Below are 22,017 nucleotides of genomic sequence, written 5' to 3' on the forward strand. Positions count from 1 at the left end.
TTTCCTTTCCTTTCCTTTCCTTTCCTTTCCTTTCCTTTGTTTTCCTTTGTTTCCCTGTGCCCTGTCCTGCCATTACCTTCCCTATGTCCTCTCCTTTTCCCTTTCTTTCCCTTTCATTCCATATGTCCTTTCCTTTCATTTCATTTCCTTTCCTTTCCTTCCATAATATGTCCTTTCCGTTCCTTTATCCCATTCTTTCTTTACCTGTGCCCTTTCCTGCCATTTCCTAATCTATGCCCTTTCTTTTTCCTTTCATTTCCTTGTCATTACTTTACTTTCCTGTCATTTGCCATGATCTTTTCTTTGCTTCCTTTACTTTCCTATGTCCTTTATTTTGTGTTGTTTCCTTTCTTCTCTTGTCCCCCTGCCCCTCCCTATGTCTCTTTTCATTCCTCTACCTCTTTATGTCTTTTCGTGTCAAGAGACTCGAGTGAGAAGCGGCTTCACTCTAACCTTTTTCGTTTTCATACCAACAGATTAAAATTAAACTATCACAAACCTCCGGGCTCACTGGTTGTCTCCCCTGTTGCCTAGGTGACCAAAGAGAACAAAGCCTTAAAGAGGACGAGCCAGATGCTGATGCCGCTCATCCCAGAGCTGCCTGAAAACTTGGCTGCCATGACCTTTGACCCAGAGGCTAACCCCGTGGTTAACGGCAAGGACGTGGTCAATCTCGGCGATGAGGAGATGCTGCTGCTGCAGAATCAAGCCAAGATCGCAGGTTGGACAACAGTGCTCGTGGTGTGAATTTAGAATTAGGGGGATAAGTGGCGTTTTATATTGTCTGTCTGATAGAAGTCGAAAACTACCAATAACAGTTAGGAGTATATATAAGAACGAACAAAGCAATAAAAAATAAGAGGCACTTTATCTTCTTTTGTACCTGATAATAAAGAAAAAACATCACCCAATCAGCCAATTAGTCAAAGAACCAAGCTAATTAATTGCAGTTAAGTCGTATTATATTTATAAAGGGATTTAGTCACACTGTGTTACCAGTGTAAACCTTTAATGGAAACATTTAAAATATGAAACATGTTTTTCCTCAACATTTTTCGGTGCTCTAAAATCATGCCTCATCAGATCAGCATCATAGGCAAACTGGACTCAAATTAAGGAAGTGGATTAATTTTGGGAATTCAATGTTTGTTGTGGACGTCTATAACGTGTCATAAACCTGTTTGTGTGTGTGTGTGTGTGTGTGTGTGTGTGTGTGTGTGTGTGTGTCAGAGCTGCAGGCGTCAGTGGACGGTCTGCTGACTGAGAAGCTGCAGCTGGAGCAACAAGTGGAGGATCTGACAAAAGAGCAAGTCCAACTCAGAGAGCAGGTACATCAGTGTGTGTGTGTGTGTATGTGGTTGTTTACATCACACCACAGAGCAGATCACTGAAACACTGTCACACATCTTGAATAGCTGCTGTGCTTACAAAGGAATGACAGAGTATTGGACCTTTTAACAAATATCAAACCTTTAACACCTTCAGTGAGATTGTACAAACATTCCTGTGTCAAACCTTCTGTGTTTCATCTCTAATAGTAACCCAGGTGCCTTTCACATCTGTCTGCCAGTACACCAGATGTTGACGTGGTTAATGAACAGTCCAAAGAGGTGTTTGTTATAGGGGTAGCCTGCGGTTTTAAATTATTCATTAAATACCTACCACTTCTTAATACCCTGTCAGAGCTGGGTTATAGATGCAGACTTTTTGTATTTGGCAGCCCAGGACATGTTCACAGGTTGGTCATAAAAGGGCTTCAACAATGCAGGATGCGCATAAAGAGGACTAAACGGCTTGCAAAGTGCTGTGCTGTATCAGTGACAGGCGCCATAGACACAGCTGCCTATACCCCTGGCAACACCTTCAATATTTGTGTCCTTGTACAAGTTCTTTTTAGGTGGACATAAATGAATTGTTAAAAGGTGTGTGTGTGTGTGTGTGTGTGTGTGTGTGTGTGTGTGTGTGTGTGTGTGTGTGTGTTCGTTCCTGGAGTCTTATCACCTGATTTGTTTTCCCAGCTAGTTCTGGAGGTCGAGGAGAAAGAGGCCTTACTGAGGAAAATGAGCAAACAGAGCAAGACCATGAATAAAATGAAACGGGGTGAGTCGCACTCATTACATTTGCACTGCAACTGATAATTTTTTTCATTGCTGATGAGTCTATCAATATTTTTCAAAATATAATGAGGCTGATATTAAATAATAAATCTGTAGATATAAATTATTTAGTCTAGAAAACGTCACAAAAATAGTCTTTCTGTGTTTCCAACAGTCGAAAACCTAAAAGTATTTAAAGGTTTGTCCAAATTACAAAAAACACCACATTTCCTGTTACTTGTAGTGATTTCTAGCCACACACAGTTTTGGTTTTATCTGCTGAGGTGTTGAGATAGCTGTCTCTGAGGTTTCTGCTGCCATGCCAGTGACGTGGAGTTTTATATAAAACAGAAAAAAAGCAAATCCTCATAACTGAGAGACTTGAACGAGCGCATAAATGGCTTCATAAATAACTTAAAGTGATTAATTAATAGACAAATTTGATTCATTTTCTGCAGATTGACTAATTTATTAAGCAGTGCATCATTTTAGTACGTTTCATTTACTCATTCAAAAACATCATGAATGCCTAAATGCCACTTAATTTTGTGTGTGTGTGTGTGTGTGTGTGTGTGTGTGTTTTCTGTGTGTACGTGCCCAGTGTCCCAGCTTGTCACCGAGGAGTTCACAGAAATGTCTCAGAAGCTGGAGCTGGAGCAGGGCCTCCGGCAGCATGCTGAAGTCTTCGCCCACCAGGTGTGAGCGTGTGTCATGCGTGTGTGTGTGTGTATGTTGTCTGCACGGCGCGCAAAACATTTTGTCGTACATTCACACCTATAGATACTGAGGGTGACAGGTCGTGCCACAGGAAGGGCGCAGTGTTGACCTGCTGGCGGCCACGGCAAACAGACGGACACTCGGACAGAAGGGGTGGGACACACACACACACACACACACACACACACACACACACACATCCGCTGTCAGCTGATATGGCTGGACAGGAGAAGGGGTCTCCATTCTCTGTTTTCACACCGATGACACTTTGGTCTAATCCAGACTCTCTGTTCGAGGCGAGGCGTTCACACACAAGACAAAAGCAGACACCCACTCGTACACAAGCCGTAAAAAAACCAATTCACTTAAAATCCACATACCCAAACACACACACACAACACAGTTTTTGCTGCCCCAGCTGCTCCCATAATGAAGGCTCTTTCTTTCAAAAAACGTCTGTCTGTTCCCTTCCCTTCCCATTTAGCCCCTCCCTTCCCCATAATTAGTGGTCATCACTGCCGCTGAAGGAGAATAGTGGTCTTTAAGCACAACCTGTCTTTGCCTGACACCTTTATGTTTTGCCGAGCATATAGCAATTGTCGCCTTTGTGCGCAGCGTCCTCCATTTACCAGACAGGCGCACAATGGGCTGCCTCGCAGGGGTCCTTACCTGTGAAAAGGACCCCCAACTGTTCACACAATCCCCTCCCTTTACTCTCAATTCATGGTAAAAGACCCCCCTGCGCTGAATGCCTCTTGTATGCACTACTATTTGTCTGTTTTCATGTGTTTTGAAAACACCAACCATTCACACCTCTCCTCTGTGATGCATGGTGGTATAATGACGCAGGGCCTCAAAACAGGAAACAATTTGAAGGTTTTTTTGTGTCTGTGTGTGTCTTTGTCTCTTTGTGCAGCCGTGCATGGTTGTGTCTGTCTGTGGGTTTGTATGTATGAAATAATTGTGCTAATTGCTGTGTGAAAATTGCCCTCTGCTGAAGGGAGACCCGAGATTAGAGCGGTGTAATTTGCAGCGCGGAGCCTCGTGCTGCCGTGTGCTGAAACAGAGCTCACTAAACCTGCTGCTTCACTTCGTCCTCGCCGTAAAAACACAGAAATGAAAACCACCTTTTCTCTCACTTCCTGTTCTCTGATCACCCAACCTGTTCTCACAAAGTGTCTGTGAGAGGTACAGTTTATGGATCCACTTTACCACAATACACTAAGGTCATGTACTTTGTATTGTCTGTGAGAATGAAGGGGTTTTTACTGTGTGTTATTTCACACAATTCAACAGTTTCAGGTTTTTAAGGCTTGTAGGTTTGTCTGTTTCTGACAAATAGATAATTTTAAAGAAGGCACTTGAAATACAATTTTTATTGCTCCTGTTTTCATACTCGGTCTTTTATTTATTATGTGATCTTGGGTTTTTTATTTAGTTGCCAGGTGATACATTTATATCTTCTTGAATATGAAGTGTTAGTCGCTGCATGTCTTTCCAACCTAATCTCCAGAATTTTTTTTGTGTATTATATGTTCCTGCAAACCACAGATACGTTACATTTGTACAATATTTTGTAGTTTTTGTACAACACCGCTTGGTTATGATTAGGAAAAAGTCATGTTTGTTTGCACAAGATCCAATGGAAAAGCGAGTTTGGTTCAGTGAAAAACATCCAGGTTCAGTTCCTCAAACGCCGCAGGGAAATGCAGCCATGTGTTGGTAAAAAACACCCAGGTTCCATGGCTCAAATGCCGCGGGGAAATGCCGCAATCTGTCGGTAAAAAATACCAAAGTTTGGTGCAACAACAACGTGGGTAAATGCTGCCATGTTTTGGTAAATAACATCTAGGTTCAGGGGCTTATACGCTGCTGGGAAACATTAGCACCTTTTACACTGCCAGATTTTCCATGAATGTTGGGCCGTTTGGCCGGCAAGCTGTGAGCGTTTAGACACACAGAGCCGGATTGGCGAGTTGATCCGAGGTGCCAAGTTTTCCGCCTCGTAGGGTAGTCATATTGGCGGAACCCTTTTAGTTTAAAAAGACTGGGGTGGCCTTCCGCAACGGGAGGGGCTGTTGAAGACGCCGCACGTGCGAGACACTGGCGGTGGATAAACAGGAAACAGCTGATAGCAGGAATTAGTGAGCAGCTAGTAGCAAGAGGGAAACACAAACCTGACAGACACTGTAAAGATGAGCGACTGGGGAGGCTAGGAATTGCGCTCCCTCCTTGTCCTTGCAAACGAAGAGGCCATTAACCGTCAGTTGCCCTGAAAAAGGTGCATTCTGTATAAACAAAAGTAGGCAGGCGGCATTTTGCTGCACTCCCTGATTTTGCTTTTATACTGCCAATGTTGAAAAAAGACTGATTGGGCTTTCCTGCAAATTTGCACAATTCCTATCTAAAAAGGGCTACTGTGATGTGTTGGTTCAGTACCACAGATGCCACTGAGAAATGCAGGGATTTGTCGGTAAAAAATACCAAGGTTGAATTGTTTAAATGCCACTTGGAAAGGCCGGGAGGCCGAACTACTTTCCCTTTGTGGATTAATTACAATATCTGATGTAATCTAATTGATCAGTACCAACATCTCTACCTGTATATATAATACTAAACATCACACAAGCTCATGCCACAGAACTAAATGTTTGTTTATAGCACTCTGATCATTTAGTAGCTCTGAACCACAGTGATTAACTGTAGCCGGTGTGTTTATTTGTCTCACTGCAGAAGAAAGAATCTAATTTTCAGCGAATCGAGGCAAAGCTTGACGTTTTTCATTTTTCCTTCGAAGCCACTTATCATAATGTGGAGAAAAGTAAGCTTTGTCTCACAGCCAAATCGTCCTGTTTGCATTGTTGCTGTTCTTCAGCGGAGCCGATGAGTAATTCCAAGTCATTGTTCGCTTTGAAAACACTTTCTCTGCATTGTGACAACCTCCTGCGGGAGAAAATTAACAGCCAGCCACTCAGATCTCACTTTATTTTCCCTCTAATTGTGGCTCATTGTCATTAATGGATTTCTTTTTCCATTTTCGTAGAAGCAGATAATGATAAAGAAGTGTTCAAGGTGTCAAAAGGTGAATTTGGTTTGTCTTGTAAGATGTTGGTGCAGCAGAAGGCGGCCCACAGGGAGAGTCTGATACTGATGCAGAGCTCAGAGACTGGCCTGCAGCTGCAGCAGGCTCTGGAACAAATCTCCAACATCAGCACGGCTCTGTGTGACATACAGCGCTGTTACCAGGACCAGGTGTGTTTAGATGTGATAAAAGAGTGTAATTACAGTAAAATGGTCTGTTTATGTTCTTCATCATGTCCCCTGTTTCCTTCAGGTAAGACAGAGTCAGGGTGCTGTGGAAGAGAGCGGCGTCCGCTCTGAGCTGCAGAACCTGAGAGAACAGCTGGAGAAGAGTGAGGAGGAGAGGAAGACCTTGGAGACGCAGCTGTTTGAAGCTAACAGCGCCGCCACACAGCTTCAGGAGGAAGGTAGCTGCTTGTGGAGAAACCATTTCTTAGCAAACATGCTTTATGGTAGCACCAGGAAAGGGTCAGTGGGTGAAGTCAAAGTGGAGTCTCCTCTACTGGCGTCTATGTTGGCTCCCAAAAACTCTAAATGAAGCAACACATTGCAAGCCCTCCTAAAAACACAGATGTTGTGTTTCAGTAGCTATTGTCACTTCTTCTAATGTGTGTTTGGTTAGTAGTAAAGTAAAGAAAGCAAACTTCCAACATTTGTAAAAAAAACAAAAACAAACAAAAAAGCCTTTTTAGGTTTACTTCCTTAGGTTCAGGCAACAAAAGTACAGGCTTAGGTTTGAGACAAAACATCATGGTTTGGCTTAAAATAAGTAAATTTTAACTCTTAACGAAATGTAAAGTCACATGACATACATCTGTAGCATAGTATGCTACATATATTAGCATGCTATGTTGTGATTGAAGTAGCTTGATCAACTTTTGGTTTCACACTGGACACAAACAGCAGACTCCTGAGTTAAAGTTTGGAGTTCATTTGACCCATCTTTCCCACCCTGTGCTGACTTTCTCGCTCTTATTACTACGGCAGTTGCTAAGAGCATCAAATAAATGGCATCTCATACCACCGCTAAAGGTACCTATGGTGCAGCGCTGACACAGAGCCTACGCCGTAGCCTGACGTGCACGTCCCAGAAATGTAACTACACGTTGCGGTGACGCAGACCTCCTGTCTATTTCTGTAAGCTGAAACCATTTCCCTCAGTGGAAACAAAACTTTTATTTACTTTAATTTCACAGATAAGAAATAATAAATGGTGAAGACAATAAAGCCTCCACAAAAATAGCATTTTAAGTCTTGTATGTGATTTATCCTGGCTTCATATGAGCAGAGAAAACCTCTGCTCGTCGTTAGGCTAATTTATACAATGTAAAATGCCATAGACTTGTGCTAATAACGTTAGCATGTTACATTTGTTTGGAAAACGTGTTTAGTATCAGACAGTTGTTTTGTCTGTGAACCTTGCGAGTTGCAATGGAGCCAAATTATGTACCGTTACCTTTGTTACATGTTGCTGTTGTTCCTGGCTTCATATGAGTAGAGGAAAAGATCGCTACCTGCTAGGCTAATTTATTCAATGTAAAATGCCATAGGCTTGTGCTAATAACGTTAGCATGTTGTATTTGTGGGGAAAATGTGTCCAGATAAAGACAAGTGTTTGTCTGTGAATGCTGCGAGTTATAGTGAAGCCGATTTGTGTACTTGTGTTTGAAATTGTCTCTATTAAGCCATGTTTAATGTGTGTTTAACGTGTGTTTTGAGTCACCTACTCAGTCAACTACTGTATTGGGCCAGATATGACCCAGAAGAGACCTGTGACTCATATCTGTGTGAGAGGGTGGGGCTGACTCATAGACTACAGTGGCACCACCCAGACAGCCTGTAACTCACAGTTGTCATGAATGTTGAAAATAGCTATAGAGACCAAAACTGTTTTTTGTAAACATGTTTATTTATCATCATCTTTGGTGTGGGCTTCATTTTTCAGCCCAGGAGGTTGCCACTTGTTTTCTGCAGGCTGTGTAGTCAAATGCTTTCCGGATGATTCATCTTGTTGTTGCCCATAAGAAATGATATTTTGCAAAATCCTTGTCTCAGGGCTACTCTCAGGCTTGTCTCTTTCTCTCTGAATGAACAGGTGTTTACAATGCAGCAATATAATTTATATTTCCAGGGTGAATGTTCTCTTAGCTCACGATATTGATGATCAAAGGAAATGTTTCACTCTCTTCCTTTGTAGTAAAGAAGTTACAAGACTCACTGAAACGGGAAGATGCAACTAATGAACCAGAGGAGAAAGCCACTCCTGCTCCACCTCCACCCGCTCTTCCTCCTCCTCCTCCACCTCCTCCTCCACTTCCACCTTCCTCTGCTGTCACTAAGTATGTTTAACTAAAGCCAGGCGATGGGGAGTGTCAGTGGACAGTGTTGGTTTCACATCTTCAAATCCTGTATCAGAGGCTTTTTACACTCTAACGACTGTGTGTTTTATAAGTTATGAAGCAGTGTGACCATTTGACCCCTGTGACCTCGTTCTCTTCCTCTCTCTGTGCCAAGTTCACTCGATTTCCTGAGAAGCAGGAGAAAAGAAGGTGCCAGTAAGGCTGATCAAAACAGTGAGTCACACTTTCATTCAACTGCAGCAGTGTCACATAAAACATACTTTTCACCTCGAAGCCAAGATTTATCCCAAATTTATAATTTACTCTGAATTCTTATGATACATTATCTCTGATTTTTCAAAAACACAATAGTTCATGAAGGTGTAAAACAGTTTAAAATATCATATCCAATCTCTAATCTTTTAGAAGCAGCACCCATGTTGGACATGAAGACAAAAGCGGTGGATGAGATGATGGAGAGGATAAAGAAAGGCATCATCCTGAGGCCCATCAAGAAAATACAGGTGGACAAATTGTATTTACAGACTTTTAAAATTCCTTTATTTGCATTTCCCATTGATTATAATGTGTGTTCACATTTTAGGATTTTATATGACCAGTTGAAGTTGTAAAAGAATAAAACCCAAAGTGATAAATAATAAACTGATGACTAAGATCTGACTTCTCTGCTCACAGGACGATGACAGCGCATGGAAGGTCAGTTATCCTCGTACCCATTTGTTCCTTTTTGTATTTATTATAAAGCAGCTGTGACACCAGAATGTTTCCAAATCTTTTTGCAGGACCAGAGGAGTGAGAACAGAAAATCAGCTATCGTGGAGTTGAAAGGAATGCTGGTAACGTATTTCAACTCATACTGTGTGTCATAAACGCAAAACCTTGAGTAATTAAAGGCAACTGAAACATCTGTGACCGCTCTACACACCAGGACACCATGAAACATCAGCAGCTCCGCAGACTGCCGTCCAGGCGGGTATTTGGCCGAAATGTTGGGGAGGCTGAGCTCCTGCAGGTGCTCCAGAGGAGGAGGAGAGCGATGGGGGAGAACCAAGACCAAACACACGGTACGCTGTCCTGACACTCCTGTGGTCAGAATAATGCCACAGTGTGTCTGTCTTTTATTTCTGTCTTTTGTTAAATGAGTTTAGATTACTATTGTTGTTGTTTTTTATGTATTTGTCTGGTTTCCTGTGTGTCAGCACCTCCACAAATGGTGTAGCACACCTCAATTAGTAAATCATACGTCTCAAGGGATAGATTCAGTGTTTTAAACCCAAATTAGGTTTATTAATATGTTGTCAAATATCATTTATGAGTTTGTGTAACAAAACACAGGCACTAAACGCCTAAGTGATTCCCTTTAGACTGTGTTTGAACCCAGTGGGAAGCACAGGGACAATCATGTCTAAAATGTCTCAATCGTGAAGCTATTGCAAGGTTAGAAATCATGGGATATATTTTAATAAGGTCCAAGATGAAGACATTTGTGTGGTGTCTGAAAGCATGTTTTGATTCTCAAAGGGTGGTGTATACCACAAAATTGACAGTTTAACACAGAGTGAGTGGATGCTCTAAAATGTTGAAGTGTTCCTTTAATACTATAAGGTCATTCAGGCTGCTCTCGTGCACTGTTTGTACGTAAACCTACGAAAAGTAATGCAACACAATTCGTATATAACCCATGTGATCAGGACCCTGTAATCCCTGTATGACCCATGTAATTGGGAAGGCTGCAATCACGGGACTGATGCGCTGACAGGAGTAAATAAGGAAGTAGTATAAAGAATGAAAGTACGTGTAAGGAGGAGGGTTGAGGTGGCGGATGGGTCGAACAAACACAAGACTTTCCCCCAGGACACTGGATTTGTGTCCCGTGTGAAACCAAGTGAACTTTGAATTATTTTAGGGTACATCATCACCATGTTTCTTTTCCTAAACCTAACATATGTAACTCAAGTTTCCTAAACCTAACCTACATTTCTTTACGTTAAGTGTGTAACTTTCTAGTAAGTATGTAAACTGATGACGCTAGACCATGTTTCTTTTCCTAAACCTAGCTTACATAACCTTACTTCCCTAAACCTAACCTACGTAACTTTACCCTCCTAAACCTAACCTATGAAACTTAACTTTCCTGAACCTTACCTACGTAACTTTACTTACCTTTACTAAATCTATGTATCTTTACTTTAAGTGCGTAACTTTACGTTACCTACATGCTTTACTTGCCTGAACCTAACCTATGTAACTTTAGTTTCCTAAACCTAAACTATTTAACTTTACGATAATGTGATGATGCCCAACCAAGTTTCTTGTCCTAAACCTAACCTACATATTAGTTTCCTAAACCTAACCTACGTAACTTTAGTTTCCTAAACCTAACCTATTAACTTTACGTTAAGTACGTAACTTTACGTTATGTACATAATGTGATGATGCCCAACAAAGTTTCTTGTCCTAAACCTAACCTACATTAGTTTCTTAAATCTAACCTACGTAACTTTAGTTTCCTAAACCTAACCTATATAACTTTACGTTAAGTACGTAACTTTACGTTACGTACATAATGTGATGATGCCCAACAAAGTTTCTGTAACTTTACGTTACGTACATAATGTGATGATGCCCAACAAAGTTTCTTGTCCTAAACCTAACCTACATTAGTTTCCTAAACCTAACCTACGTAACTTTAGTTTCCTAAACCTAACCTATATAACTTTACGTTAAGTACGTAACTTTACGTTACGTACATAATGTGATGATGCCCAACAAAGTTTCTTTTCCTAAACCTGACCTTCATAACTTTACTTTCTTAAACCTAACCTACGTATCTTTACTTTCCTAAACCTAACACGTTACTTTACGTTAAGTACGTAACGTAGTGATGCTGAACCATGTTTCTTTTCCCAAACCTAACCTATGTAACTTTACTTGCCTTAACCTAACCTACGTAACTTTACATTAAATATGTAACCTAGTGACGGTAATTGTGGGGTGCTAATTCGTTAGTTATTATATGAACCATTGTGTGAGGATACATTGGGCCACTAATGTGAAAAGAAACTGATGTGAAAGGCCTACCAGGTCATAACATGCAGTCATCCCTGTATTTTATTTTCATTGTTTTATCATTTTTCTGGTAATTTCATGTTGTTTTTTTCTTATAGTGATGCACTGTGGCATATGACTTCTAAAATATATTAAAAGGAAAAGCTAAGGAGTGAAAAGTAACCATCAGATCACTTCAGGCTCAACATTTGATCTGCACGCAGAGAGAATTTTTGCCTCTGCAATATTTATAATCAGAACAAAGTGCTTTATCATATCACTGTGGTCAGCTTTTATAGCCCATCTTTCAGTTCTCATTTTTTGGATTTGTGCTTGACCTGAGGTAATCTCTTGGTCAGATGCTCAGCCAGGTCCACCGAGTGTCCCAGCAGCGGGAGACGTCCCCTGGGCAGGCGAGAGCAGCAGCGCCCCTGTGCTCCGCAGGCTGAAACAGAACAGAGAGAAGAGAGACTCTCGCATCAGAGCGTCAGCGCTGATCATCAGCCAGGAAAACTGAGAGTGGTAACAGGAAGTCTTTTTGTCATTACTGTTGTATATGATGAGTTTTTTTGTTACTGATTTCCTGAATATCACTGTTGTTTTTACTTCAAATGAATCAATTCTATCTTTATATATTTGTTGAATAAATACAGGAATTCATAGCTTTTGTGATTACATTACAATAAAATGTCAGTTGATCGTGGTCTGTACTGAATGCTAAAATAAAGACTTCTGGATCATGTGATGTCAGAAAACAGCTCTTAATTTGTCATTTATCCTCCTGGAAGCATCGTACATCGCGAACAAACATTCAGGGCTCAGAAACCCCCCAAAAGAAAAGCAATTTTCAAATGTCGTTTAACCCACATCTGCTTCAAATAGCGTGTACTTGTTGCGAGGAAATCAGAGGAAATGGAACTCATTCAGCTGCATTTAATGTCAAGCATTGCCCTTTTTGGATGTCTCGGCTTCAGCTGATCTAAGTGCAACTTACAGGGCTTCATTTATGCTATAGAATATAGATGGAAAAATAGCCCGAGGCATAAAAAAAAACACTTTATGAAATGAATACCCACTTCTCTCCCGAGGTGTCTGTCTCTTAAAGCTCGATCCAGCAGAAGGATGCAGGCTGCCATTTATTTAGGCACATTAAAGCTCTCACACCCAGAGTCCAGAGGTGTTGTTGAGATAAGAGCCTCAGGTGATCTGCGCGCTTCCTCCTGAAAGTATCTTTAAATGCGGCGGGTCGCCTTTTGTTTTCTCACCTTCACACAGATACTGTATATACGTGTGCATGCATGCATGAATGAATACACACACCTCACACCACGCCGCCCATTCTGCCTTTGTTGAAAGCATTTGAAAAGATGAAATTACTCTCACCTTTGACTCCGACACCATTTTAGTGTCTTCACACTGTTTCACATTATATATTTACTTTATTTAGCTCCTTTTACTAGAAGGTCTGCCTTTTCACTCTGCAGCATACATTTTTTATTGTTTTCCTCCTCAGTCTCAGAGGTGTTAGCTTTTGGGACGCAGTAATGTATTCTGCCTCCATAGTGTTATTGAATCAATGCACATGGAAGCCAGCGTGTGTGTGTGTGTGTGTGTGTGAGTGAGAGAAAGAAAGAAAGCAGAAGAGGGACACATACACAGGTAATGAAAGTGACACAGGAGGTTCTGAAACTGAAACTCTATATTCAAGTTAATACCAACATAAAGGGTGCGTTAACGAGAGACGATAGTGATACTGAGTGGCACTAATCCTTTAAATGATGACTCTACAGTATATTTCCCAGGTTAACGAACAGAAGAAAGGAAGCATGTTTGTATCTACGACCTTTGCCAAGGTTACAGTTCCTGTAACAAATGAAGCCACATTGAGAAACCAGCTAATTTCATGAATACAGACAGAGCTGTGGCACATTTATGGGCGTGCAGCACTACACAACAGTGTTTCAAAAATACCCGTTTTCGATAGATGTCGATTCTAAATATTTTAAACAGTTTCATTTCTCGTTTTCCTCAGTATTGACAAAACAGAGCTGCGCTTTCTCACTCTGTTGTTTACTACAGTCATTCTCATGTTCTCTGCTGTTAAACAAGAAAAGGAAGGTCGTCATATTGTGTCTTGTTATATTTATCTTTTCATAAACATTTTGAATTAAGCGGTCTGTTTCAGTTCGCTCGATGACTTATAGAGAAGGGGTGGCATTTAATACGTTTGTACTTTCTCCTGCTCCTTTTCAGATATGTAAGTCACAGTAACTATACACTGACAATTGCTTTTTCATCATGCTTTTCATTATTTGCAAATCTTTCTTTCTGTCTGTCTGCTTGTTTGTAGGTTCATATCTTTTTTTTGTACATGTTAGAAATTATCAATATTAATATGTCCTCAATGCTGATGTTTCCCCGTGGTGTCATAAATGGCATCAAATTGGGCTACCATCAGATTGATACCACAGGACAAAAGAGTTCACAATAACAATATCGTGATATCTGTTGAAAATTTTGAGGAACTTCGGGTAATGCTGTTAGTCAAATTCATATTTAACCTTTGCTTATTGTGACATTTATCCCTTTTCTTTTGCGAATGAATTACACTTATAATTTCTGTAACCAAAACTACAAAGTCATACAAAAAGAGCAGCTATACTTAATGAATAGTGAAAAAAAGCAACCAAATGGTATTGGGGGAGGCAAAGCAAGGACGGAAAAAATGGAAATTACTTAGGAGGCACAGAATTATATACATTAAATTAGCATGTGTGTATTATTAAAATGATGTCAATATTTTTATTATTATATTAAATATCAGGCTTATAGTCAATACTAGTATATCATAACACCCTTAATGTCGATATTTTTTAAGGTATTGTATCATTTGTGTGTTGTTTGACTTTAAACAACCACTTTTTTTTTCCTTTTTTTTTAAACACAGTTAAGGCCAGTGTGTACTATGGTAAATCAAAAAGATTTACCATGGCAAAATTATTATATTAATTATGATAGCATGACAAAATGTTGACTTTGTTTCTCATCATTTTAATTTAACAGTCAGATTTTTTTGCTAGTAAATCAAATCAACGTTTCCTTTGTCTCCCATACACTCACTCAGTTTGTTATTGCTCTGTATAATTTAAAGGGGGCGGACAAAAACAATCAGTGTTAAAAGGGTAGGTGTAATAAGCCTTTTCGGTCCTGTTTGGTTTTTTTTTTGGTTACCTTTTATACACTAAAAAAAAACATTAATGCAATGTTATGTATCATCTATCTACCCTTGTATTTGATTTCTATAAGTTTGAAAATGACGAAATAGACTAAACTAAACTATACTAAATACTCAAACAGCGCATTTCATAAATCAGGACAGTAAGTTGTCTAATTTTGGGGGGTTAGTGTTGGCTGTGGGCCAGGAGGTAGAGGTAGAGCTCTCGATCCATCAGTCCCAAAGTTGTAGGTTCGATCCTCCCTGTCCACAAGGCATGTGAACAGCGGGTATATATAAATATAATAAATTCAACTGTTTACTGTTTATTTCTCAGGAACAAGACACCGTATTTGACTTATCTGTCAGACTGCTGCACTCCCCCTCCAACCAGACGTGGCGCTACAACCCAGACACCCCCGTCCCTCCGTCACCCGGGGCCCTTCTTCTCTGCTCTCCTCAGCCTGTACTGAAAACACAGGGGCAGGAACTTTGACCGGTGCTCCAGCGTTAGTTAGCAGCCAGCTAGCTGCACTCTATTGTTTTCATATTTTTGCTTGTTGTTTCACATGCAGAGAGATGTGGTTTATTTATTTACTCAGCTGGCTGTCGTTAGTCATCCAGATATCCTTCGTCACTCTAGCAATAGGTAAGTGCACGCTGGGAATCCCTGCAAGAGCTGGCTAATAGTCGCTTGCTAATGCTAGCGGACCGAGTTAGCATTTGAAGCTGCTCCGTTACACGTTAACGGGGCTTATTTTCACAGAATGGCGACTGTATAATGTGTTCATAATAAAACGCAAATACAAACAGTAGTTGTGCCTTAAGAATAAATAGGTTACGTGTGTCAAATCGCCGAAGTACTGATATCATGTTTAGCTAGCTAGCTAGCTTTCTAGGACATGAAGGTGTGTGCAGCGAATACAAAATGCTCTTTTTTGTACATAACAAAAATGACAACGTTACATATTTCAAACGATATCACATCAGGCGAAACAATGATAATATTATATAGGCAGATATTGATTTGACTTTAATGTTTAAGTAGTTTTTGGGACATGGGAGACACCAGCTGGAAGTGATGTTTGCTAATAGCTTGTTAGCATGTAGCGTCCCGTCACTCCCCTTTTATCGATTCTGACTAATCGATTAGGTTGATGTCTCAGCAAATAACGCTGATGTGGTCATGATGTCTGGTATGCAGTAGAGTCTAGATACAGTAGCATCCAGCAGCAGTCTGTAGAGGAGAGTTAGCATGTAAGCTAACACGAACAGCCTGCTAATGCATCAAATCTATATAACATTAGCAAGAAGCTATTTTCGTTTATTTATATTAAACTAGTTGGAAGGTTATTTGGCAAGATGGCTGCCTAACATGCTGTCCACATGCCTGTCACAAGCAGGGTCAATATTATGTTGATACAAAACTTGGCAAAGAGCCTCTCTGTCTGTCCACGTTGCCAGGTAGTTACCTGGCCACGTAACACCTGCTGCAGCTGTCAGGTGCGGCTGCTGACTGTCAGACTGTCTGTCAGTCACACTCCGTCCGGCCCACCTGTCAGGTGTATGTCTGTGTACTCTTGTTTTTTCATTTGCATTTGTAAAAAAAGAAAAAAGAAACTGGATCCAGGAACAAGAATTTACATGTTTGCTCAACTGAATCCGGCTGAAACCTCATAAGATTAAGTGACAGCACCTCTTTCTAATAGGGCAGCTTCTTTTTATTGCTATTTAATAATAAAGGGTCAGTTATAGTTAGGGTTAGGTCAGGTTTGATTTTATCTCCTGAATGTTATACTTAGAATTACCTGTGCAAACTGCCATCTAATAATTAGTGATTTTAATTTTGTTTGTCCCTTTGTGGACTGAAATGTATGGATGTCTGCTACTCTGTGCAGCTTTCTCTTCTGTCTTTCTGTCTCTCCCATGTTTGTAATATTTTTATCTATGGACTAATGGATCAGGGTGCCTGGATCAAGCTCTCTGAGGGGTTTTTACACGTTTCAATCGCATTCCTGTTGCATAAGGACTAATTAGCAAACTGTCTGTGAAACATCAGGAAATTATTTACTGATGTAGACAGTAGATATGTTTATTGGAAAGTGGCATGGACAGGATTTGTTACCAATGAGGACCTCACTTACTGCCGTTTGTTGCCTCTCATGAACTTCTTGTTCAGTATTGCCTCATTTGACTTTTTTGGTTCATATTTTATTTATTGTGTTCGTGTTGTCCAGAGCTGAGAGGAGGCACCAAGTATACAGGGAGTGTCAGTCTTGATTTATTAAATTTAAAAGAGCAAGGCAGTTTGCTGTCACTATTCTTCCCTCTCTTTTTCTTTTGACTCTGTCTTTTAGAAAGTGCTGATTGCCTTTGCGTGATGAAGCTCTCGGGCTCCCATGAGCCGTCACCTTCTCAGCCCCCTGGCATACAAGTTTTGACGTATAGTCTTTTCGGCTGTGTTTCGCCCTCATTCCACATGTGCTCAGTAATTGTGGGTCATGTCTGTTTTGCCCATTAGTTTTTATTAACGCACTCGCCTTTCTTGCTTTGCCTCGGCTGTTCACTGGGGAGAGGTTTTGAATCTCAGTACCTTTTATTTACTCACTGAAATTTGTTTTTAAGCACCAAGAAGGAAAACTGTCAAGTGCTGAAGCTGGCCTTGAATCTCTGGTCAGATGTATACTCTTCTTTATGTATCCTGTCATCAGTTATTTAGAGATTTCTTTCAACGTTTTTCCCAAAAAAATCAGTAACCTTTAAAATTTGAGGACTTTTGAGAAGAGATTTGTAGAATAGTGTGTCAATATTCCTCAAAGCAAGGCACTGAATGATAATTATTTCAAGTGTCATTTTGGTAGAAGCATCTAAACTCAGGTACTGTATCATAACTAGTTTAAAACAGTGTTACTGTTGACTGCAGTGTAGATAGCACCAGATCTTTGGATAGCAAAGCAATGTTTTTGGAGCCTGAAGTGGCCTGAGGTGACCATATTTGGATGAGAGGCTCGAGCCAACCCTAACATGAGCTGCTACCTTGGTTAGCATGTAGCATTCACAGCCTGTGGTTAACTGTGACAATGCCAATGCTAATTTTCACCAGCAAAAAATAGGTTTAAAACTAGGGCTGTCACTGTGTTGACTTCCAGCACAGTGACAAAGAATTCCGTCTCTCTGTTTTTGTTGTTGTTCCTGTTTGGTTGCTGATCATCTTATCTCCGTCTTCACCCAGCTGCTGGCCTGTACTACCTGGCAGAACTAATAGAAGAATATACAGTAGCCACCAGTCGAATAATAAAATACATGATTATGGTGAGTAAGCAGCTATAGATCAATGTCATTTTCTTTATGCACTTATTTTTAAGAATATACTGCAATAAAACATTCAGTTAACAACGTCTGTGCTCTGTGTCACTGTGTGCATGTGTTCAGTTCTCGACAGGTGTGCTGGCAGGTCTCTATCTTTTTGAAGGCTTCCCAATGTTGATGGTGGGAGTCGGCCTGTTCACCAACCTGGTGTACTTCGGCCTCCTGCAGACGTTCCCCTACATACTGCTGAGCTCCCCAAACTTCATCCTCTCCTGTGGTAAGTGTGGCAGACACTGGCTTTGGATTATTAGCCTGTTGATTTCTTAAAACAGAGCAACTGATATCAGCTTCACCTAAAGGGTAACTTCGGTATTTCTCAACCTGGAACCTGTTTTCCCCTTTTTTGTGTCTGACTAATGGGAACAATCATTCTTGAAATTAGTCCAGTAGTGAGCGAGAGCGCTTCAGCTGCGAAACAGGCTGCAGTGTAACCATTCGGGACACGTTTGCACCGTCAATTTCCATCCACTAAAAGTTTTTGTTTTTGCCACTGACAGGCTCATTTGTGTCCGACAACATTATGGAAAGGATCCCTACAGAGATAGACCTTTTTCAAAAAAATAGCCCGAAATGGAGTCTGGTGGGTTTGGTGGTGGCGATTTCAGGGCTGTATCTGGTTAAACAAAAAGGACTGTACTCTTTAACAAAAAGGTCTATCTCTGTAGGGATCCTTTCCATAAGGTCGTTAGACACTTAAAATAACAATCTGAGCCTGTCAGTGGCAAAAAGAATCAGTTTTAGTCGCCCAAAATTGACGTCGTTCCCATCAGTTACTTAGACACAAAAATGTGGAAATAGGGCCCAGGTTAAAAATACTTTAGTTACTCTTGAAAAGAACAGTAAGAATAGATGCTTCCAGGTATTTCTATGAAGCTAAAAAATGTCTTCCTTTCATTCAGTCAGCAAAAGACTCTTGTGTGAGAATATTAAGTTGAACCAACACACAGTTTTCTTGTCCTGTTTTACTTTACCAACATAATTTCTTCTCCTTTCTCTTCACTCTCCAGTGTTGGTAGTGGTGAACCATTATATGGCCTTCCAGTACTTTGCACAAGAGTATTATCCATTCTCAGAGGTAATTTCATCCCACATTTGTGACACCATGCACTGCCTTTGATATAGTGTTATTTTGGGAATATGAAAAAGATTTTTTTGCCATTAAAATTTCTCCTTTACTTGTCTTATAATCTTGCATTTGGCATTTAGGTGCTGGCGTACTTCACCATCTGCCTGTGGGTGATCCCCTTCGCCTTCTTTGTGTCACTGTCAGCGGGGGAAAATGTGCTTCCGTCCACCATGCAACAAGGAGGTGAGGCTTTTCTTTTTGTCTCTTTAGCTGTTTCTGATTGGAGCACTGGTAGCAGTTGAGTGCTTAGTATGTTTTATTGGATTCTCTCTATCTTCACAAGTTCTCTTTGAGGAACTGAGGATATTCTTAGATCTCTTACACTTAAACCTTTTTTATAAGCATTGAAATTAAGGGAAAACCATGTATTTGTCAGGGAGAGCAGGGCAGGCTGTGTGTTCAGTGTGTATGCGTGACAGTAGTGGAATGAATGGAAGACGTTATGCAGGTCACATTATCAAGGTGTAATCAGAGTAGATGGGCTATGTGGAGACACACCTTTGACACAGTGTCCAATTAAACGCTCTCCCTACCTTCCTCTCCCCTCCCAATCAAAGAACAGTTGCTCCCAGTTTTCAGTATGTTCGGGACTCTCATGGCCTGAAAACGAGAGCTAGTGTATCTAACCCGAAACAGCTCAATCCAAGAAGCAAAGTAAGGAGAAGTACATTCCTCTACACAGAAGGGAGAAGTGGAGTCAGTCCCAAAGGAAATTAAATCTGCCCATTCTCTGAATAGTTTTAAGAAACAGCTGAAAAAATGGATGCTGAGTAAGTTAGTGAAACATCCTTTCCAGGACAGTTTTTATGACAGTGTAACATTGATGTTCTTATGTTTGTTTGCTTTTTTATTAGATTAATTCATTTAAAAGTGGGATATAAGTAGCATCAGTAGCATATACATGTCATTCACTATTCCTGCCTGCCTCCTATGGAGTCAAGCCACGCTGCACCGATTTGCATTTCCATTACCAATTTAGAGGCACCGTGCCACACAGAGCTGCGCCAGAGATAGACCTTCTCCAGAGTAGGTCCAAAAGCTGGGCCCTCATGCGGGTAGCGGTGACGTCTCACCGACTGCAGCCAACCCCCAATGACCCCCTTCTCCCCTTCAAGCAAGCCGTGTGTGTTGCAAGACTCCCCTCACCTCTGTCTGCAGGAGCCCAGAGTTTTTAAAGCTCCCTGTGTTCAGCTCTCAGTGCTTTTGTAGCTTCTAGCTGAATCTCTGTAGTTTGGAGTTTAGTTTCTCTCCTGCGTCCTGTTTTTACTTTAGATATCTGATTTATTTCACTGTTTCATGTTCGCTTTCAGCTGTATTAGAAACTCAACATTTCCTTATTTTGCTGCTTCACAATAAAACTTTTTACTTAACAAAAAACAGGGGACTTTAATTGCGAAGAATCTATAGGAAGTGAAATGTGTAATCACTGAATTAGCGGAACTTTGTTAGAGGCTTTTCTTTAATTAAGACAAGTGTAAAAATACGGCAGGGCAGGGAGGAAGAGTGAAATCAGAGACAGCCACAGTGAGATGTTGATGAAGAGCTGCAGACAACAGGCTCTTACTGCACCTCTGCAAACAGCTCACCTCCAACAAGTAAACTTCTTTTACCTGCACTGCAATAAAAATAACAGGGGACTATAGCCATGGATCAGCCCACTGCTTTTAAGCGTCATCACTCAAGACAAGCTGATATCAGTTTAAGACACATCTTCAAGCAGGTAGCCCTGTTGTGATGGAAATGCAAATCCCTGCTAGTGGCTGAAACCAAACCAAGCAAGGCTGAGCCAGCCCATGACTGTCAAAAAGGGGTACTAGCCTAGTTCCAGGACCACTATGGTAACATGTCATGTGACTTTATCTCAATATCTTGATGAAATCTAGTAGTGTATGCACATTTGTCTACTGAACTTTAATTTATCAAATAAAGTCCATCAATCATTCCCAGCTCCCTTACAATCAAGATGGTCGCCAAAAAAAAAGAAAAACTGGGATTTATTGATCTCATGTGGTGCTTAACTTTAGTGGATCATGACATAGCAGATATGGAATCAATCTGCAGGTGCTCCAGTTCAAAATAAGACTTTTGTTTGGATGTTTTTTAGCCATGAAAATGTGGCCTTCAACAGACTAGGTAAGGCTTGTGTTTAGCTCAGTTCATAGCCCGAAATGCCTTTTGCTTCGTGATGTTGTTGATGACTTGAAGCCTCTACCAGCCAGTTAACAGGAGTGAGGAGTCAGTAGTCAATGACCTATAAAACAGTCAATCATCACTGCAACCACGAGAGGCCATGAAGCATACAGTCATAAATGGGCACCAAAAATATTAGGCTGATAGGTCCAGTAGTTAGCTAGATACACACACACAGCATAACACATGATAACGAGATAACAATGGTAACAAATGCCCTTTCCTTTTTCTTTCTCTAGATGATGTGGTGTCTAATTACTTCACCAAGGGCAAGAGGGGGAAGAGGTCTGGGATCCTCCTCGTGTTCTCCTTCCTCAAAGAGGCAGTGCTGCCCAGCCGACAGAAAATGTACTGAGGAGCTTGGACTCGTGGTGCAGCCTCGGGGGTCAGGGTGTGTGTGAGTAAGTGTATGTGTTGCAGATTAAGGGGAAGCAGGAAGGACTTTGGAAATTTGTTTCTGGATGGGACTAAAACGAAACAGTGGCCAAAGTGGAAGAAGAGCACACGAAGAGGACGGACCAATAAACAGAGCTTCCTGCTGGACGAGCCCACGAGTTTACACAGGCCATGTTTGTCTCTCTTTGTTTTTCTGTCTGTCTGTACTGACTGCCAACAACATCTACTAGAGACCTCTTAGTAGGGATCTTGTCCGTAGTGCAACGCTTTCTTAATGTCATGTCAGACTCCTCCATTTTTTAAGCTTTGATATGTGTGTGAAGGGTCTGGAATTAACAACCACCAAAATACCTGTATGTTTTGACTTTGGCAGATAAATCAGTATCACTTTTCTTCTTGAGATGAGATCTGCTGTCATTT

General features: G+C 40.9%; 2 protein-coding genes across 3 annotated transcripts in view; both read left to right on the forward strand.

Annotated features, from left to right (window-relative positions):
• The window catches only part of shtn2 (shootin 2), a 15,858-nt gene extending 3,796 nt beyond the window's left edge, over positions 1-12,062 (forward strand). For both annotated transcript variants that reach the window (XM_050067975.1, XM_050067976.1), the window contains 13 exons: positions 535-721; positions 1,231-1,328; positions 2,019-2,100; positions 2,698-2,792; positions 5,919-6,065; positions 6,148-6,301; positions 8,092-8,233; positions 8,409-8,467; positions 8,660-8,757; positions 8,930-8,950; positions 9,037-9,090; positions 9,183-9,318; positions 11,662-12,062. In XM_050067975.1, coding sequence (XP_049923932.1) covers positions 535-721; positions 1,231-1,328; positions 2,019-2,100; positions 2,698-2,792; positions 5,919-6,065; positions 6,148-6,301; positions 8,092-8,233; positions 8,409-8,467; positions 8,660-8,757; positions 8,930-8,950; positions 9,037-9,090; positions 9,183-9,318; positions 11,662-11,819 — 1,431 coding nt within the window. In that variant the 3' untranslated portion in view covers positions 11,820-12,062. The remainder of the gene's footprint in view (positions 1-534; positions 722-1,230; positions 1,329-2,018; positions 2,101-2,697; positions 2,793-5,918; positions 6,066-6,147; positions 6,302-8,091; positions 8,234-8,408; positions 8,468-8,659; positions 8,758-8,929; positions 8,951-9,036; positions 9,091-9,182; positions 9,319-11,661) is intronic.
• Positions 12,063-14,983: 2,921 nt separating this feature from the next.
• On the forward strand, positions 14,984-22,002 carry tex261 (testis expressed 261). The gene is made up of 6 exons (XM_050067173.1): positions 14,984-15,165; positions 17,749-17,828; positions 17,949-18,102; positions 18,893-18,960; positions 19,092-19,194; positions 21,441-22,002. The coding sequence occupies exons 1-6, from the start codon at positions 15,096-15,098 to the stop codon at positions 21,554-21,556; spliced, it is 591 nt and encodes a 196-aa protein (XP_049923130.1). The 5' UTR covers positions 14,984-15,095; the 3' UTR covers positions 21,557-22,002.
• The last annotated feature ends 15 nt before the right edge of the window (positions 22,003-22,017 follow it).

This window comes from Epinephelus moara, chromosome 17 (assembly GCF_006386435.1).
Source record: "Epinephelus moara isolate mb chromosome 17, YSFRI_EMoa_1.0, whole genome shotgun sequence".
Lineage (NCBI taxonomy): Eukaryota > Metazoa > Chordata > Actinopteri > Perciformes > Serranidae > Epinephelus > Epinephelus moara.

Coding starts and splice junctions, on each gene's coding strand:
- tex261 (XM_050067173.1), top strand. CDS start 15,096: ATGTGGTTTATTTATTTACTCAGCTGGCTGTCGTTAGTCATCCAGATA. Junction 17,829..17,948: donor TAATAAAATACATGATTATG/GTGAGTAAGCAG, acceptor GCATGTGTTCAG/TTCTCGACAGGTGTGCTGGC. Junction 19,195..21,440: donor GTCCACCATGCAACAAGGAG/GTGAGGCTTTTC, acceptor TTCTTTCTCTAG/ATGATGTGGTGTCTAATTAC.